Consider the following 19,310-nt stretch of genomic DNA (forward strand, 5'->3'; position numbering starts at 1 on the left):
ATACTCCGCTAGTCCTACACACGCTGTTCTGTGTACTTGGTTAAGTCAGACCGCCTCCTCCACCTCTTCTCGCCAAGTAGAAAGAACCTCGGAATGCATTGTTTTTTTTGTATATTATTCCCTTATTCTCTTATTCCCTCGGTGTAAGACTTACAATTTCAACGTTTAACAGAACTATTCTGCTCACTGTTCTCACGTTACGGCACTGTGCTCGAAATCGTGAAAATGGGAAAGGAACAGTCTTCTGGTGTTATTTTGCATTTAGTCTAATTGTATAAAACCTCTCATTGGAATGGCATCACATTCTGATTTACATTGGTAAATGTACTACGTTGTAATTTTCTGCATACCAGTTGCTATAAATGAAGTGGATCATTTCAAACCATGAAAATGTGTAAACAAACAAAGAATAAAACCATTCACTATTCCTTTCAGCAATTTATTTAGAAAATGGCTGCGATTTTCTCCTGCCCATTAATAATGTATTTCAGTCAGTTTCCCTTCATTCGTGGTGGTTGTGGGCGATGTAACAGTTGATGTTCTGTTCGTAAACTGATCATTCACTGCTCACGGCAGCACCATCACCTGGCTGCGTCCTTAACTAGCTATAATAGTATATTGGTTATTGTTAGCACTAATGTAAAGTCCATTAAAAAAATGGACCCAATTTACTCACCCGTATATATTTTTACTGAAAAGATAAATTGCTGACGTGTATCACCTCTAGCATTATAGTTGTGAAAACAACCAAGAATAGTCATGTAATCAACCAAACTCCAGGGGCGTGTAATAAACGTTTTGGACGGCAGAAATTCACCTTTCCTGAGTGAAAACAAAATGGTGAATGGTGACAAACCTGTGTACACTGATATTGTGTGTGCTCCCTTTCAGTGACGAATTTCAACGTCGCTTCCGAGAATGTGAGGTTACTTCCTGCATGACAGAAGTAAATACACAGGGCTTTGATACATTTAGATAACGTAGCCCAGGCCAGAGGGCTGGCAGGATGGCCTAGAGGTGACGCACACACGCCTCCAAGCTGTCTAGCCCTGGTTTGAATCCCGACCCAGCTGAAAACTGTCATCCTGGTGTTTCAAAGGCTAGCTGATTCATCAGTGTGTGTGCCGTCCCTCCGATGGACAATAAATTGGCGTCCCATCTGCCAGCATTACTTGGTGGACGTTAAAGATCCCAGTGTCTTTCACGAAGAGTAGGTGAACTATAGCTAGCACCATGGCCAAATTCCTGCCCTAACCACCAGAGGGCAATGCATCAGCAGGCACCGATGATGGCCGCAACCGTGCACTGTATATGAATGAACCCAGGCACTGGATTTTACACTTTTGGCAAACAAGACGACAGCAAATGACAGCGGCATTGGTGTATGTGTCTTCTCTGAAGTGCAGAATCGTCCACCGGCACCTCTTCCGATCTGGTGTCACTCTTGGATGCCGTAGCAGAAACCTGTCCAGGAGTGTACTCCTTAGCCAATGTAAGTCCCTCGGCAGCCCTATGCACCTCACGGTATGAAAGGAATGGTTATTATCCCCCTACCGGTTTCAACCAGAGGGGGCTATAGGTTTGCTCTCTGTCTGTCCATCCGTCCATCCCTCCTGTGGTTTTTCCGAGTTTTTCCCCCGTACCGTATACATATTCAACTGAAACTTGGTACATGGCTTTTCTTATATCTTTTCAGGGCGTTTCGTCAATTTATTAGTTATGTGCTTTTTGGACTTAGAAAATATCAGCATTGCAAAGCATTTCTCCCTCTTGTTTGTTTTAACGTCATCCTCCTTGCCTTTCCAAGTGAGTATCCTTACTGTCATCCACTTCGACTTGCACATCCACCCAACATCGAAGACACTTCTGGAAACATCGTTATGCTTTTATTTCAATTCCTTCAACAACAAAAAAGTAAAAGCAACACTTTCCAATCATTTAATGATACTGTCAAATAAATATGCAGCCAAAGTATAATACCGTTTTGTTCCTATTGGCTGAACATTGCAGAAATCATTCCGTTATGCAGATGGTAATATCCAATTTGTGTTAACGACGTGAACCTTCAGTGGATTGGGTGGTAACTGCGCTAACCGGTAGGCCTAAGTGTAGCAAAGACAACCGGAATGGCCTGGCCATCCCAGCTTTTTCCTGCTCGTGAGTTTCAAATCTGAAATGCCAGAATCCTGTGGGGGTGTAACGGTTTCTTTAGAAAACCGAAATCCCAGTGAAATCGTCAACATAGAGTACTAGTCACAAGTCCCACATGCACACAACATTCTCACTCAAACCAAGCATTCGGGATCGTTACAGGGAAGAGTGTGATTTCCGTGATGGCTCCCACTCCAGGTTTGCACGACTTGAACACTTGTACCGAATACTTAAACGCGTTCAAAAAGAACATAATACATCCGTTTATTCGTGTTACTTATCAAACCTAATCCTTTGCTGATAAAATCGAATTTGAAACACAAAGGCCTACACGAAGTTCAACCCATGTAATGTGAAGTGTGCTTCACACTCAGAACACATTTGCAATTGTGTGGATACATGAAGCGTAAAAAAACAACAACATTCTGTTCCATCGTTTTGGGGGCATTTCGATCAAAGCATCACGACTTCCAATCCACTTTTGGAAACAAAAAGAAAAAATAATAATATTAAAGCAGCATTTCGTTTGCTGTGTTGTTTCCATCGTACCTTTCTACAGCTATCTACAATGAAGTAGCAAAGCAGACTGATGTTGCATAATTCGCTGTTTTCAAGTCTATAAAAGCGGCTTTTCATTGGAATGTCACCTACCGTTATGCACTCAAATCCATCTCTTAAAACTAGATGGTATTCATAGAAAACGTATCCTGCGCAGTCAACTTGGTGCGAGCCAACTCTTCTGTTTTTGAAGGGTTTTTTGTTTCTTTGATCCAATATGGCTGCCAGACCACGTGAGCGATGACATCATACATTTATATTCTTTAATATAATTGTGTCGATCACTTTCAATAAATTTCAACGTGTACTTGTCGAATTATGACGTCATAAAGGCACCGATGACATCATTAACATGTTATTCCCCATGAGGAGTACTTGACGATCAATGAGCCATGCTTCAACTTTTTCCATGGAGCGGTTTCAGAGATGTAGAGGCGCGAAGTTTTTCCAAGATTGCGTCTGTACCACGTGACCTGTGATGTCGTAATTATGAATTGCATAGAAACCGCTTCGGCAGCACCGACGATCTCAAGTACGGTACGTTAACGATTATATCGGACATACTTAACGGAAGACGAAAAAAAAATGTTTTACTGTGTTTTGTACAACAACATGGGTAACGCTGAAATGATTACTTTCATTCAAGGAAATATGAAGGGTCGAGTTATCGCGTTATGTTTACCTCCGCCACAAAAGGTTTATGGAGGTTGTTTTCACCCCTGTTTGTCTGTCTGTCCGTTTATGAACAAAATATCTCAAAAGGTTGTGGACGGATTCGGACGGAATTTGGCAGAGATGAAGCGTATGTGACAAGGACGAAATTATTAGATTTTGGTGAAGATTCGGATCCGGCTACTATAATTTTTTAAGTGATTCTTCACCATTGGGAGATAGGGCCAAAAACGATACATATCAGGATATCTCAAAAAGTGATGGATGTATTTGGACGAAACTTGTTGGACAGGTTGTGTGTGTGACGAGGACTAATCAATTCAATTTTGGTGAAGATCCGGATCCGGATCCAGCTAGTATAATTTTTTAAGAGATTCTTCACCATTGAGTGATATGGCCAATGAGGCGGAGGTTTGCTCTCTACTGAGTGCCGTTCTAGTTTAAAATTGTGTCAACGTTCTTATCATTCATACGAGGGCTACGACAAATGGACTTGCAATCCGCACTCCTTACCCAAACCTTTGACAAAATGCGGGAACATTTTGCAATCCCACAAATAATACCAAGTACTCGCATGCATCAGGTCACAGTGGAAGCAGCTGTAAAGCTCTGCGTTCTCTTTTATTTATTTTTTTAAGTCTAAAGCTTTGCATTGCTACCGCAAAAGAACAGGGATGTATTGCCAGATGAATGTCAAGACACGCGTTTAAATTTTTGGGATTACGTCTCGGTGTGGCAACGCCATTTTCAAGAGATAGTCAATTCATGACGGTTAGCAGCAGTCTTGGTTTAGAAGCTAAAAACAGAAAATGTGTTTCCCAAGAATCCATCAGCAAAGGTATTTAAAATAACTTTTTATAATAGTAATATAATAACAATAATAATAATAATAAAAAGCTGCCAAATTTTCAGTTCATTCATTCATCCTTAATGGGCCCACTTTTAACCTTAAGCCAAATGGTTGAAAGCAAAAAAACTTCCTGCAAACAAATGGCATTAAGACACGCTTCGTTACCTAATGAGCACTTCACACGGAGGAGAGAGAGAGGGAGAGAGGGAGAGATAGAAGAATAGTGCATATAGACATTGCAAAACTAAAATGAGAGAATGCAATCCATTAGCGAAGAAGAAGAGCATGTACAGATGATGCCAATAAGGAAGCATACATATAGCAAATACAAATGTTGCATAAAAATAAAAGGAACAAACAACACAAACAGATGTTACCAAAAATAAAAAGGACGCGATATCTAAAAAAAAAGAAAAAAAAAAACTTTTAACCCGAATTTTAAATGGTAACAGATCCGAGGCTCAATTACTCACCATATACAACATTGGTTTTTTGGCCCTTTCCTGATCTTTCACCAAGCGTGGGAATTTAACAGACATAAATAGCTGAAATGCACTTTTAAAAGGAAGGGGCATAACATCCCATGGAATTGGAAGCACTGCAGATGACCGAAAGGCTTCTTTTTCCGATCCAAATAGAGCAGGGACACGTGGAAGTTGAACTTTGTGCAGAGAATACACGCCGGGGAGCAATGCACGCCACACGAGGGTGTTTGTCTTCAAGTATAAATGCATTCTTAACTACATGAACGTTCACTTGTTCTGCTTCCTACTCCCCTTTGATCCAGCTTGCGAAGATGATGCCATTGTTGAAAATAAGAATCGTGAACCCGACGATGAGGAAACACATGACCTGCAAACAAGAAATGAGTTATTGAAAGACCAATAAACTGGAACAGCACTCAGTAGAGAGCATACCTCTGCCTGGTTGGCCACATCACTCAATGGTGAAGAATCACTTAAAAAAATTCAACTAACCGGATCCAGAGCCAGATCTTCACCAAAATTGAATCGATTCTTTGTCGCACACACAACCTGTCCGCCAAGTTTCGTCCAAATCAGTCGACAACTTTTTGAGATATTTTGTTCACAAACGGACAGACAGACAAATAAATGAAAAATCACTCGTAGAGCGACACTTGGCAAAAGAGAACAAAGTAGAATGGCACTCAGGAGAGCATCCTTTTGACCCCAAAAATAATTGTTGGTTGAATTCAGTGACCTGACACGCAAATCGTCTTGAAATTTTAAGTTGATTGGATGAAAATTGACAATTTTAGAAATTTGGCCTATGTTGACCTTTTGGCCTATGTTGACCTTTTGACCTATGCTGAGCTCAAAAATAGTTGGTGGTTGAAAAATAGTTGGTGTGCCGATATGTAAATCCTTTTCAAGTCAATCGGATGAAAATTGAGGATTTTAGAAATTTCAAAAAAGCAGTTGACCTTTTTTTTTTTCTTTTTTTTTGTATACTGAATCGAGGCTCGTGAAAGAGCTAACATTTACTTCACAAACAAATCAACCAGACAAACAAAATATATAAAAAGAGGGAGTGGAAGACAAGATGAGGAGAGAAGGGGAAGCACACAAACAACATTTGAGAGCAGGGAGATGTGTGGAAGGGAGAGGGCTTGGGGGGAGGAGGCATGGGAAGGGGGGTGGGGGGGGGAGGGAGAAGTATAAAACACAAGGACACCAAGGACTTCCAGGACAGAAGTTGGTATTTCAAAAAAGTGGAATTGGGGTGAAATTAGTGGGGGTAGAAAAGATCAAGGTTTTGGATGGGGGAAGATAAGAGATGGTGGTGAACAGCTGTTTTAAAGACCTGGAGGGTGGAGTGGGATTGAAGAGAGTGAGGGAGTTTGTTCCAGAGGCGGGAGAAAAGAGGAATGAAGGAGTGAAGGTGAGCAGAGAGTCTTGATTTTGGCAGTTTAACCATAAGAGGGTTGCAGGCAGATGTTGTGTGACCTGAAGGAATATTTGCGGGACAGAGCCCAGAGAGAGCTGGGGGGGCAAGGCCAGAGAGGAGTCGGTAGAAGACGGAAAGACCACCAACCTGCCTGCGGTGAGTGAGTGAGAGGCCCTTGGAGTTAGCTTCATCGCGGGAGATTCCAATGATTCTGAATGCTTTGGTTTCAACAGCGTGAAGACGAGCTAGGTGTGAGGCAGGAGCACCAGCCCAGAGGGGAGAGCAGTATTCCATTGAGCTGTGGATGAAAGCCTTGTATGTGGTGAGGAGCTCAGGTGTGCCAAGGAAGGACCGCACGACGGAAGATGCCCAGTTGGCGACTGGCTTTGGAGGCCAGATTTGAAATGTGGTTTTCCCAGGAAAGATCATGGCAGATAGTGAGACCCAAAAGCTTGAGTGACAGAACTTCTTGGAGAGGATTATTCAGAAAGTGGATGGGAGGGTTTTCCAGTCAGTCTTTTCGGAGAGACATCGTAAGAGTGTGAGATTTGTCAGGATTGAAAGACATGTTCCACTTGTTTGTCCAAGTCTGCAGAGAGTGAGGAGGCTGCAGACTGCCGATCTGAGGGATTAAGAATGGAGCGACAGAGAGTAGAGGCCTGTGGACCTATGGCCTGTGTTGACCTTTTGGCCTACGCTGATCTCAAAAATAGTTGGTGGTTGAATTCAGTTAGCCGATATGTAAATCCTATTCAAATTTCAAGTCTTTCGGATTAAAATTGAGGATTTTAGAAATTTTAAAAAAGTGGTTGACCTTTTGCCTATGTTGACCTTTTGATCTTAAATATATAGGAGTTTGTCGCACCACAAACTCTCCCATTTGGTGAAGTTTCGTGAAGATTGGTTTAAAATTGTGACCTGTAGGCAAGTGTAAGTGAGTGGACAGACAAACACACACATACAAACCGGAGTGATAAAAAATACTTGTCAAAATGTTTTTTGTTTTTTTTTGGCAAGTAACAAACAGACAGCCAGGGGTGAAAACATAACGTCCATCCACCTTTGGTGGCGGAGGTAAATAGAGGAACACAGACGGGAACTAGAGAGTTCATAGAACACGTTACCCTGCACTGTGTCCTGGTATATTCTTCAATTTAAGGAAAATAAAGATTTTAAAGTTTGTTTTTAAAAAATCCGGAAGTTTACCACCATTGATGCAGTGTTTTATACACCACCTTATTTAACATGTCAAAGTATTGCAAAACTGGAGGCTCTTGAAAGTGACGAGAAGGCAATTTATGTTTTACAGTGTTGAAATATATGATTCACTTTAAATTAAATAAAGATTTTTAAACGTTGTGCAAATAAATTAATTTTGGAATTTTCCGCCATCTCGTCTTCCCCCATCCAAAACCTTGATCTTTTCTACCCCTGTTAATATACCCCAAATCCACCTCTTTCAATCTCCGACTTCATTCCTGAAATTCCTAGTAGTGTTAATTTGCTTTATACAGTGTACCCCCCCCCCCTCCCACCCACCCCTACCAGCCCCTCTCCCTCCCACAGAACTACCGATGTCCCTGTTCTCTACTGTTGTGCGTGTGTGCTTCCCTCTCTCTCCCCATCTTGTCTCCTGCTCCCTTTATTATATGTTTTATGTGTCTGTTTATGTTTTTTGTATTTAATGAGTTAGCTCTTACACGAGCCTTGATATTGTATACAAAAAAATAAAACTAAAATAAATATTTGACTGAGTGTCCATTATGTCACTTTATCCAACAATAGTTACTTGTGCCTGTTTGTCCTTTATGACGTCCTTAAAAACAATGCTTCCTGTGTGGAATGATTTCCAATTTTGTTTCACTGCCAGACATATTTTAAAAAATTCTCACTCTTTGTGAATGTGTGATCAGGATAAATTCAGAGACAAAGTACTGTACAACGGCAGGTTTGTTTTCTGATTTATGTTCCAATTTGTGTTACACAGTACAGTACAGCTTTGTTAAGTACAGAGCAGCATGGATTTCGCAGTGGAAGATCTAGTGCAACCCAACTACTAGAGGTTATTGAGGAATGGACAAGAGATGTTGACGAGGGACACAATATTGACTGCATTTACTTAGATTAATGAAAGGCCTTCGACAGTGTGCCACACCACCGCCTACTTCGTAACCTTGAGTCATATGGAATTGAGGGATGTCCACTAAATTGGATGGGAGTACTTGACTGGACGATCACAAAGTTGAAGTGAGAGGAGAGTTATTGCACAGTGTGGATGTTCCGAGCAGCATTCCACAAGGAAGTATACTGGGACCAATATTGTTCTTCCTCCTTCAACAATCTGCAAGAGGATGTCGACTCAAATTTGAAGCTCTTTCCCGACGACACGAAGCTATACAGAGTTGTTGACTGTCAAGATGATGCTGAAACCCTTCAAAGAGATGTGGATGCTGCCGCTGAATGGTCTAGAAAGTGGCAATTACTGTTCAATAAAAAATGTAAAGTAGTCCACAATGGGAGGAAGAATCATAGATACACATACTCGATGTTAGATGATTCAGGTCAGAAGGAAGTCAAGGAGGGGAAAGAGGAAAAAGACCTGGGCATTGTATTTTATAGTCGTCTAACCTTCAGTACTCATGCTGCTGACATAACCAAGAGAGCTAACATGAAGCTGGGAATCATTAAAAGATCTTTCTCAGCTCTAAATCAGAAAGGAATTCTTCAACTCTACAAGACCATTGTGAGCCCTACATTAGAATACTGCAACTCTGTATGGTACCCTACATACAAGAAAGACGAGGACCTGATGGAGAAAGTACAACAAAGAACTACTCGACTAATAGCTGATTTACGACATCTGGAATACCCAGACAGACTGATAGCCCTGAAATTACCAACACTAGCTTGTAGAAGACAAAGGGCAGAACTCATCCAGGTCTTCAAGATTGGCAAGAAGTTTGATAACCTAGAGGTCAAGAAATTATGAAATTCTTCAAGATGAATGAGGGGTCGAGAACCAGAGGTCACCGAGTGAAAATGTAAGAAATACCATTGTAGAACCAGACGGTGGCAATATGCATTCTCAGTCAGAAGCATCAACATCTGAAAATCACTTCCTGAAAGAGCAGTCAATGCAAAAACGGTCACCAGTTCAAGTCAGCACTGGAAGTACACTGAGCAAATCATCCAATGAAGTACCAACCCTACCAGAGGAATACATGCATCAGCAAAGTAACGAGGGGCAAATGAGCATCGCTTCCAGCGTCCACATCCAAGTAAATCCAAGTAAGTAAAGAATGCTGGTTTTAAGTGATTGGGTGTCAATCTTAAATTACCACGTGCAATGACCATGGGGACAATTTAGGGCAACGGAAAACACACTTGATGCACTTTGCTCTTAAAAAGCAGAGCAGAAAAAAATGAATCAACTTACAAGTATTTGGTCGCAAGTAGTGGCGTGTGTGTGTTTTAGAAAAACAGAGCAGCAAATGAGGTTGCAAGAGGAATAAATACATGGGTGGGTTACTCACCCCTATTCTGAATAGTCCACTATGCTTGTGTTTTGGCACAAGCTTGAGGAAGAACGCAGATGGCAAGATAAAGATAAGAAGAGATCCAGCAGTCGCACCTGAAAACACCAAGAAGAAGAAATACAAACATGTTATGACCAATCCCTTATTTCAATAATATATGGACATTGCAAACGCCGTGTTAAATACAGAAGCTAAAATGACAAGAGTGGGGGATTTGTTAAACAGACCGACAGGGCCAAAGATGTCCTTTATTCTGGGGACAAAGATGACGAGGAGAACGTCAAAGCCAATAAGCAGCACTGCAATAACTATATGACGAAACCAGTTGAACTCTCGGTTCGGCAGGAATATTTCCTCCAAAGAGGAGCGCATCTGAATTGGGAAGGGAAGGAAAAGGAGAGAAGTTGAGTTGCATTTTTAAAATGCTGCAGTAGCCCAAATACAAAGTTAACTGGAGTGAAGAATGCAATCAACAAAATTAAAGGAATGGGGATGGTGGTGAAGAAGCGGTGAGTCGAAACAAAGGACAAGGGTGCGACTCACCGGGAAGAGCACGACTGGAACTGTGAGGGTCACGGCGATTATCACCGCAATTCGTACAAGCACAATTGCGGTATCGAAGCCCTGCACGAGTAAGTATGTGTGCAGCATTTCGTCTTCCACACCGGCTGTTCAACACAATCAAGTTGGGGAGTAAAATGTCATTAAAGAGGACCCGATTACTAAAGGTATATATATATATATATATTTATATTCATATATATATATGTAGATATACAGTGCATTCAGAAAGTATTCATACCCCTTCACTTTTTTCACATTTTGTTATGTTGCAGCCTTATGCTGAAATCGTTTAAATTCACTTTTTTCCCCCTCAGTAATCCACACTCAATACCCCATAATGACAAAGAGAAAACAGGATTTTAGAAAGTTTTGCAAATTTATTAAAAATAAAAAACTGAAATATCACATTGACATAAGTATTCAGACCCTTTGGTATGACACTTGAAATTTAGCTCAGGTGCCTCCCATTTCTCTTGATCATCTTTGAGATGTTTCTACACCTTGATTGGAGTCCACCTGTGGTAAATTCAATTGATTGGACATGATTTGGAAAGGCACACACCTGTCTATATAAGGTCTCACAGCTGACAATGCATATCAGAGCAAAAACCAAGCCATGAGGTCGAAGGAACTGCCTGCAGAGCTCAGAGACAGGATTGTGTCGAGGCACAGATCTGGGGAAGCCTACAAAAAAAATTCTGCTGCATTGAAGGTTCCCAAGAGCACAGTGGCCTCCATAATTCTTAAATGGAAGAAGTTTGGAACAACCAGGACTCTTCCTAGAGCTGGCCGCCCACCCAAACTGTGCAATTGGGGGAGAAGGGCCTTGGTAAGAGAGGTGACCAAGCACCCGATGGTCACTCTGGCTGAGCTCCAGAGATCCTGTGTGGAGATGGGAGAAACTTCCAGAAGGACAACCATCACTGCAACACTCCACCAATCTGGGCTTTATGGCAGAATGGCCAGACGGAAGCCTCTCCTCAGTGAAAGACACTTGAAAGCCCGCTTGGAGTTTGCAAAAAAGCACCTAAAGGACTCTGACTGTGAGAAACGAGATTCTATGGTCTGATGAAACCAAGATTGAACTGTTTGGCCTCAATTCTAAGCATCATGTCTGGATCAAACCAGGCACCGCTCATCACCTGCCCAATACCATCCCAACGGTGAAGCATGGATGGTGGTGGCAGCATCATGCTGTGGGGGTGTTTTTCAGCAGCAGGGACTGGGGGACGGGTCAGGGTTGAGGGAACAATAAACGGAGCAAAGTACAGAGATATCCTTCATGAAAACCTGAAACAGAGCGCTCCGGACCTCAGACTGGGCCGAAGGTTCACCTTCCAACAGGACAATGACCCCAAGCACACAGCCAAGACAATGCAGGAGTGGCTTACGGACAACTCTGTGAAGGTCCTTGAGTGGCCCAGCCAGAGCCCTGACTTGAACCCAATCGAACATCTCTCGAGAGACCTGAAAATGGCTGTCCATCGACGGTCCCCATCCAACCTGACAGAGCTTGAGAGGATCTGCAGAGAAGAATGGCAGAAAATCCCCAAATCCAGGTGTGCAAAGCTTGTCGTCGCGTTATACCCAAGAAGACTCGAGGCTGTAATCGCTGCCAAAGGTGCTTCAACTAAGTACTGAGTTAAGGGTATGAATACTTATGTCAATGTGATATTTCAGTTTTTTCTTTTTAATAAATTTGCAAAACTTTCTAAAATCCTGTTTTCTCTTTGTCATTATGGGGTATTGAGTGTAGATTGATGAGGGAAAAATGAATTTAAACGATTTCAGCATAAGGCTGCAACATAACAAAATGTGAAAAAAGTGAAGGGGTCTGAATACTTTCTGAATGCACTGTATCTCTCTCACAGGATAGCCTTGAGGTGTGCACATGCACCTCTTAAGCCATTTAGTCTAGTTAAGTGAAGGAGCACTTTTGGGTGGTGGCCGTCCACACGACATTATATCATATTTAAAATTACAGTCAGGTTTGAAACTCACCATAAAATGTCAGATAACCAAAGATTGCAGTGAGGATGTACATGATGAACATGGTAATCATGGACACATATGAGACATGCAACATCCTCTTCTTTGAAGCACTGTGCAGGGTGGGATTTAAGGAAAAATAAAACGGGTGATATGCATCAGCATCAGGTGGAGAAGTTATCATGCACTATATCCTCCCATGCAAAGAAGAACATGGGGTTGAACAATCTGCACACAACATGCAACACAGCAAGAGGAAGAGAAAAGCAAGGATTCAACAGAAAAGGAACAAATCAACCGACAACTAAAAAATAATCAGGTGAGGGAAGGGGATCATTTGGGGGTGGAAGAGATCATGAGTATGGATATGAGCACTGGGAAGAATATGTGGGGACTGCACAGACTGGGGAAATTGGTTCCACAGTGAGAGAAAAGAGAAAAATAGGGGCAATACTTCTGGGCTACTAGACACCTGGTAGAATAAAGCAGTATACTACAGATTAAAGGTATTTTAAACAGTATCACGGTATTTTAAACCAATTTCAATGGTCGCTAGAAGACAGGGCAGCAGGTATAATCATACGAACGTAATCATAAGACTTCAAGCAAACAAACGCAAAAATACGTATTTTGGGGGGCAACCCCCCTCCCCTACCCCAACCATCTGCCACCGTAGACCTCCTTAGATCCCGATTTTTCTAATGCCGTGAACAAACTTTGGTACATCACGGGTGATGAATGTTGTGGTCAAGTTTCATCTGAATTGTGTGCGTAGTTTCTGAGAAGAAAGCACATGCCTATTTTTGGGGGCGATCTCCCCAAAACCACCCTCAGGGCCTAATGTTTTTAATGCCGTCAACAAACTTTGGTACATCACGGATGATGAAGGTTGTGGTCAAGTTTCATCAAAATCGTGTGTGTAGTTTCAGAGAAAAAAAGCAAATACCTATTTGGGGGGGGGGGGGGGGGGGGTCAAACGTGGATCCATTTTGACCCCCGTACACCCCCTTTGACCCCGATTTTTTTTCAAGCCGTGAACAAACGAGTTGCAACATAGCAAATATCATTTGTGCCAAGTTTGGCCACAATTCCATCAGCAATTTAAGAGAAGAAGTTGCCAGTGTTTACGGACTGACTGACGCGCCATTGCAGAAGCTCCCCAGAACGACGTTCCAGGTGGGCTACAAATGAGTGGAGATGAGCAGTGAGCCTGGACTTTGGTAGTTTAACAAGAAGAAGGTTACTGGCAGACCATGTGCACTCTGCAGAAAAATGAGAGGGCAGAGGGTGCAAGACCAAAAAGGAGGTGGTAAAATACAAAGGTGCCACCAACCTGTCTGCGATGAAAAGTAATAGGGATAGACACACAGCTTGCAGGCTGAATGAAGGCCTTATAGGTTATCAAAAGTTCCGATTGACCAAGACGAGCCCTTGCATGACATAGGATGCTCAGGCTGGCTTTGGAGGCTATCTTGGAAATATGGTCTGCCCAAGAAGGATCATGGCTGATGGTGAGGCCCAAACGTTTGAGTGATTTGACCTCTTCAAGTGGTTTGTTTAGGAAGTAGATGGGAAGGTTTACAAGAGAGTTCTTTCAGCGAGACAGAGCGAGTTTGTGGGATATTTTGAGGTTGAAAGACATATTCCAAGAGTTGCACAATCTTATGATTATATCAAGGTCTGCAGAGAGGGAAGAAGCTGCTATCTGCCTGTCTGTAGGATGAGAAATTATGCAGCAAAGGGTAGAATCATCAGCAGAGACAGGCAGGATTTCCCAGGGATTCAGAAAGACCATTGATGAAGGAACAAGGCTAGGTTGAAGATACTGCATTTGAACACTTTAGTCTTGACAGAGAGAGTTTAGTGGATCCCGTCGAACACTACATGCTGACTATGGGGGTGGAGGATGCTGGGAAAACCAAGAGTGGCAGGGGAAGAAGAAGAGAAGAAGGTGACTCAACAGCGAGTGTGCATACCTCTTGACTATCCAGCTAGTCCTAATCATTAAAAATGAGCGAAAATGAGAAAAGAAAACCACAATTGCTATTATTATGGAGATTGAGAAGATGATCGAGGTGGATACATCAAACCGTTGCCACAACAAGTTTCAACCTCGTGATGCTTTTGCACTTCAACGAGAGCAGTTCCTTTATTAGTCCCCTACCGGTGTACACCGGAGGGGACGATAGGTTTGCACTCCGTCCGTCAGTCCGTCACGCAAAGAACAGTTTTCCGGACTTTTTTTCTAAACGCTTAATGCTAATGATTTCAAACTTGGCACATGGTTTCCTCATGATAAGGTACAGAACAAGTTCGAACTTCACGACGTTTCGATCATTTTTAACAAAGTTATGGCACTTTGAACTTTGGTAATTCTGATGATCCTTAATTCAGTGCCATTTTAAGTTTTAATTTCCTTTAAAAACCAATTTCTCTGCAATAATAGGACCGATTGAGATCACATTTTCACCATATGATGGACTCGGTCTGTAGAATATTTTAATGGTAATTATGACGTCACAGGTCACGTGGTTCGGCCGCCATATTGTTTTCCGTGAAAACACGAAAACCCCTTTTTCTCTGCAACGGCTGAACAGATCGAGGCCAAACTTTGCAGGCAGAATCGCATACCCATGACGAACAAAAAAAGTCAGCGAGCATGACGTCATGCATCACATGGTTTCAGAGTTATGACGTTTTTAAGCATGAACCTTTAAAACCGAGCTCCTCCCTCATTTTTGATCCAATCGAGGGGAAACTTCACAGATCTGTTCAGCACTAAAATGTCCTTTTGGAATTTGCGATAGGGCACGTGGTTTGGCAGATATCGTTAATTAAACGAAAATATTTTTTTTTAAATGGATATCTCTTGAATCACTAGTACCTCAGACCGTGAGTTGGTAATTATATAATTCACACAGTGCAATACATGCAGGCTGCTCCACGGAGCGACCTTGCGGGCTTATCAACGAGGCGAGACGTGACACACACGTGTCTCAGCATACCTCAGATCAAGTTTGAAAACCAGCATCAACCGTGCATAAATTTGCATATTCGATCATTTTTGACAAAGTTATAGCACTTTGAACTTTGGTAGGGGCAAATATGCAGCGCAATACTCAGAATGCTTGTTCAGTTTGTGCTTTTGAATTGACTTGTACATGCAGTAGAAATCATATTTAGACATCTTTGATTGAACGCAGAAGAATGGGGCATGATGTGGTTATAACAACACGTGATTGCATTGGGCTTGGACAAAAAGAAAATCACAAATGAGGATGTGCACTTCTCGAAGATCATCAGAAGTCGGATTGGAAAAACCAACTTGAGGGTATTTAACAATATCCGTCATCGTTTACAAGGGAGAGGCTTCATGATCTCACTTCGGTACACATCACAAACGAACTGCACTACTTTACAACCGCTTCCAGCGTAGATGCACACAGGCGGGTAGGTGGTGAAGAGACTCACTTTTTCAGTTCCTTGTATATGGGCAGCACTTCAGGATGTGCTACATAAGCAAATATCGCGATGGGGATTGCATAGATCGTCTGCATACCAGGGGTAGGAAGAGGGTACAATATCAGTAAACACATCTGGAATCCATTTACACAAAAATATCTTTGAACGGGTGTATTTAATATTAGATTTGTATTACACAAGCCATAAAATGGGAACATTGTTGAGTCCCTTCCCATTTCTCGATTCTAACTTCCATCCCATCTAAAATTTCTTTGGAATACTCACTCTCCCCCTTTCCCCTGCAACCTTTGTGCATGTAATACGCAGATGTTATCTTACCAGTATCATTGTTAATCAAATGGACAATTGTTAGACAATGTATAAACACACGAGGCCAACAAGATGCATCCATGAGATGCCCATTTGGCCAAAATTATATGCTGGCAGTGCTATACCGGGTGGAGGCCTGCTCTTGACTGAGCATCGGGATACTCATGACAAGTCATGACCGTTTCTGTGGCTAAGAACCATTCCTGGACAGGTTGCCATTCCTCCGCAGCCTCAACCCCACACCAATGGGGGAAACGGAACAAGGCTGTAACCACTCTACAACCAAACCACACTGCTATACCTATGGACTATCTACTCTGGTGGAGAAAGAAGGGTTTCAGTCCAGTGCATAAACAGACAGGGGGAAGAGAGTAGAACATGTGCAAACCACAATTGTTATACAGTGTTAACATTGTAATCACTTCCTTGTAAGCCACAATGGCATTTATGATTGACCGACTTTTGCGATATAAGATGATTCTCGTACAGCGAGAATGTACGAGAATGTATGCGAGAATCACAGTCAAGCAACAGAGAAGCAGAGCTATGGCAAGCTGGAGCATAAAACAGACTAGCACGAGGCAACGGCTTCGTAAGGCCCAATTAAACATCAAGATTAGCACGATGTTTCTTCGGAGAAACCAAGTTAGTACATATTTTCTCATATTCGGAGAATTTCTCATTTCATTTTCTCATATTTCTCATTTCTCATATATAAGCTCTCATATTTTAACAAATTGTGCATTTTTTGAGAAAAGCATGAAATTTCTAGCATAGTTATTATTATTATATACCATAAGGTTTATTTTCAGATGTGGAGGGAAGTCAGATTTGACCTCTGAGGACCGTGAGAGGTCAAATCTAAAATGGCCGCCAGTCCACCGGGTCTAATGTTAAAACGCGCTTATAGGTGTCATTTCCAACTAAATTGGGGATGCCCATTCATTTGGTGATACTTTTGAGATCGCCAGAACTCAAGGACATGCATTTAGGTCACGGTCAAGGTCAAATTAAGTTAAATATCTATTTTTATGATACTGCAGTTGGAACTGCTATTGGAAAAAGTTCATTTGAACTTTTAAAACTTAATTTTTTCAGGGAGAGGGATAGGTACGGAACACCCAAAGACCAGAAATGATGAAAAAAAAAGTGTTTACACTGCAAGGAATGATGCAATAACCTCTGAAAAAATAACTGTAGTTAACCAAGTATGTCCACCAAAGCTTACATTAAATCAAGTGCAATGATGAAAATTGGTAATGATCTAAATCTAACAGTCTCCAGACCAGAAGCACAGTGCAGTGCACTTGAATGCAACTTTGGCACACTTGCAGCGTCCAGTGCACCCTTTCTTACAGCCACAGTCGATCAATTCATGGCACGATTTTGATGCTTCAGGAAGAGTGGTCCAAAGAGGCTGCCACACAGTTGTCTCCTTTGTCCAGCCCCAGTCAGGTGGGTCTGGCATCTCTGGATCCATGACCAATGCCTGGTTACAACAGTTGGCCTGGTAGCAGTGAGCTTGATGTGCTGCTTGAGTGTTGCCTGGGTTGGAGGAATGTTCTCTAGAGTTCTACACTTCTGTGTGAAGAGCTGTTTCCTGGCATCATTCACTTCCGTGCTCTCACTGGTTCTATCGTACATCAGCACCACAAATCGGTCTAGCAGTAACATTGAGCCTTCACTGACCTCACTTGGCATGCCTAGGAGTTCATTGAAAGCATCATTCACCTCTGGGCATCCCCAATTTAGTTGGAAATGACACCTATAATGTTTTTCTACACTATTTGGTTCCAAAATTAAGCGCGTTTGAACATTAGACTCGGTGGACTGGCGGCCATTTTGGATTTGACCTCTCACGGTTCTCAGAGGTAAAATCTGACTTCCCTCCACATCTGAAAATAAACCTTATGGTATGCACTAACTATGTTTAAAATTTCATGCTTTTCTCATAAAATGCACAATTTTTGTGTTTATCTGCTGCACTAAGTTGTGCCTTTAACATTTATCTTGTCAGTGCAGTATAGTGCATTCAAATCAAAGCTACAGAATGCTGGCCTAATCCAAAGTGAGCGAAGAATCTATATTTGAAGGGAGTTCCTAACATATAATTTGTGTGAGTGTTTGTCTACGTGTCTTCTGTGTTATATTTAGACATTTCTCTGCATAGACACTTGGAGAAACAGTAAACATCCTATAGGGAGGTTGTTCACAGGGTGATTTGTACACACATTTAATTAACTTAATCCCTAGCTACTTTAAAAAAGGCACCACCCTCCACATGGTGCACAAACAAGGCAACTCTTAAGCTGAATGTTTCCCTGTTTATTACATTGAGATTGGCTACCAACTCGCACATGGACCATGCTACTCTATGCAGTTCTATCTGTTCTCACATATTCTCTAACCAACCCCCCTCTCCCCCCTCCCTATAAACGTAACAATATTGTTGTGTCCACGGGGTTAATGCCCCAAGAGGACAAATGCCCGAAACGAGCTTTAACTCCGAGGTGTATTTCAAACTTGGCAGGATTATCTTTCGCGCGCACGGGAAGGTTCGAAGTGTAACCTGATCGGATGGCTGACACTGAGTTAATCCGAACCCACAAAAAACAGTCTCTTTCCTCAAGAAACGAAACAAGACGAGAAAAGTAAAATTCAACAAATAATCATTTAATGAAAATAATGCAAGGACAATAAAAAGGTTGAGGTAAAAAAAACTAATAGTAATAGGCTAAGGTGAGAGACCCTCCATGCGGACTCAATTACAGACACGGAGAAATAAAAGGAAATAAAATGATTTGGTAATCTGCCGGCACTCAGTGTTGCAGTTCAACCGATGGCTTGTCGACGTTCGTTGCCTCCAAACCACCGCGCGGGAAGCGCACCAAATGGTGCGGAGTCATGCTCCTCAACATCCCAACATGAGGTACTTCTCGCGATGCTGACTGCCCGGAACCTCTCTTGTTCAGTCTTTTTTCCCTCTCAGCTCTCGAATGTTCCATGCTGACATGACACTCTGCCCAATCACTGAGCGCTATTCCATCATCCATCACTCCGACCAATCATGAAGCTTTGGGTGTGGTCTCCCCGTCACGAGTTGTTGGGGGTGCAGAGTCTAGTCTATGTTCGGGAATGTTCGGATGACGTCGTTCCCTTGCCGATCGGCAAATGCTGTTTCTGGCGGCGCTGTGAGCTAATGAGTCCATTTATTATAGTTGTTGTTTGGCGGGCTTTTTAATTGTAATAAAGACGGAGGCTGGATCACAGGAGGCAAACGCATACAGGGG

General features: G+C 42.2%; 1 protein-coding gene across 4 annotated transcripts in view; it reads right to left on the reverse strand.

The window, feature by feature from the left end:
- Positions 1-1,870: 1,870 nt before the first annotated feature.
- Positions 1,871-19,310, reverse strand: part of LOC137436810 (sodium-coupled neutral amino acid symporter 2) — a 112,861-nt gene continuing 95,421 nt past the window's right edge. For all 4 annotated transcript variants that reach the window (XM_078765906.1, XM_068130935.2, XM_068130934.2 and 1 more), the window contains 6 exons: positions 15,700-15,779; positions 12,241-12,341; positions 10,219-10,343; positions 9,903-10,047; positions 9,673-9,770; positions 1,871-5,083 (listed from right to left, as the gene is read on the reverse strand). In XM_078765906.1, the coding sequence (XP_078622032.1) occupies positions 5,000-5,083; positions 9,673-9,770; positions 9,903-10,047; positions 10,219-10,343; positions 12,241-12,341; positions 15,700-15,779 (633 nt within the window). In that variant the 3' untranslated portion in view covers positions 1,871-4,999. The remainder of the gene's footprint in view (positions 5,084-9,672; positions 9,771-9,902; positions 10,048-10,218; positions 10,344-12,240; positions 12,342-15,699; positions 15,780-19,310) is intronic.

This window comes from Myxine glutinosa, chromosome 11, assembly GCF_964187855.1.
Source record: "Myxine glutinosa chromosome 11, kmMyxGlut1.1, whole genome shotgun sequence".
In the NCBI taxonomy this organism is placed as follows: Eukaryota; Metazoa; Chordata; class Myxini; order Myxiniformes; family Myxinidae; genus Myxine; species Myxine glutinosa.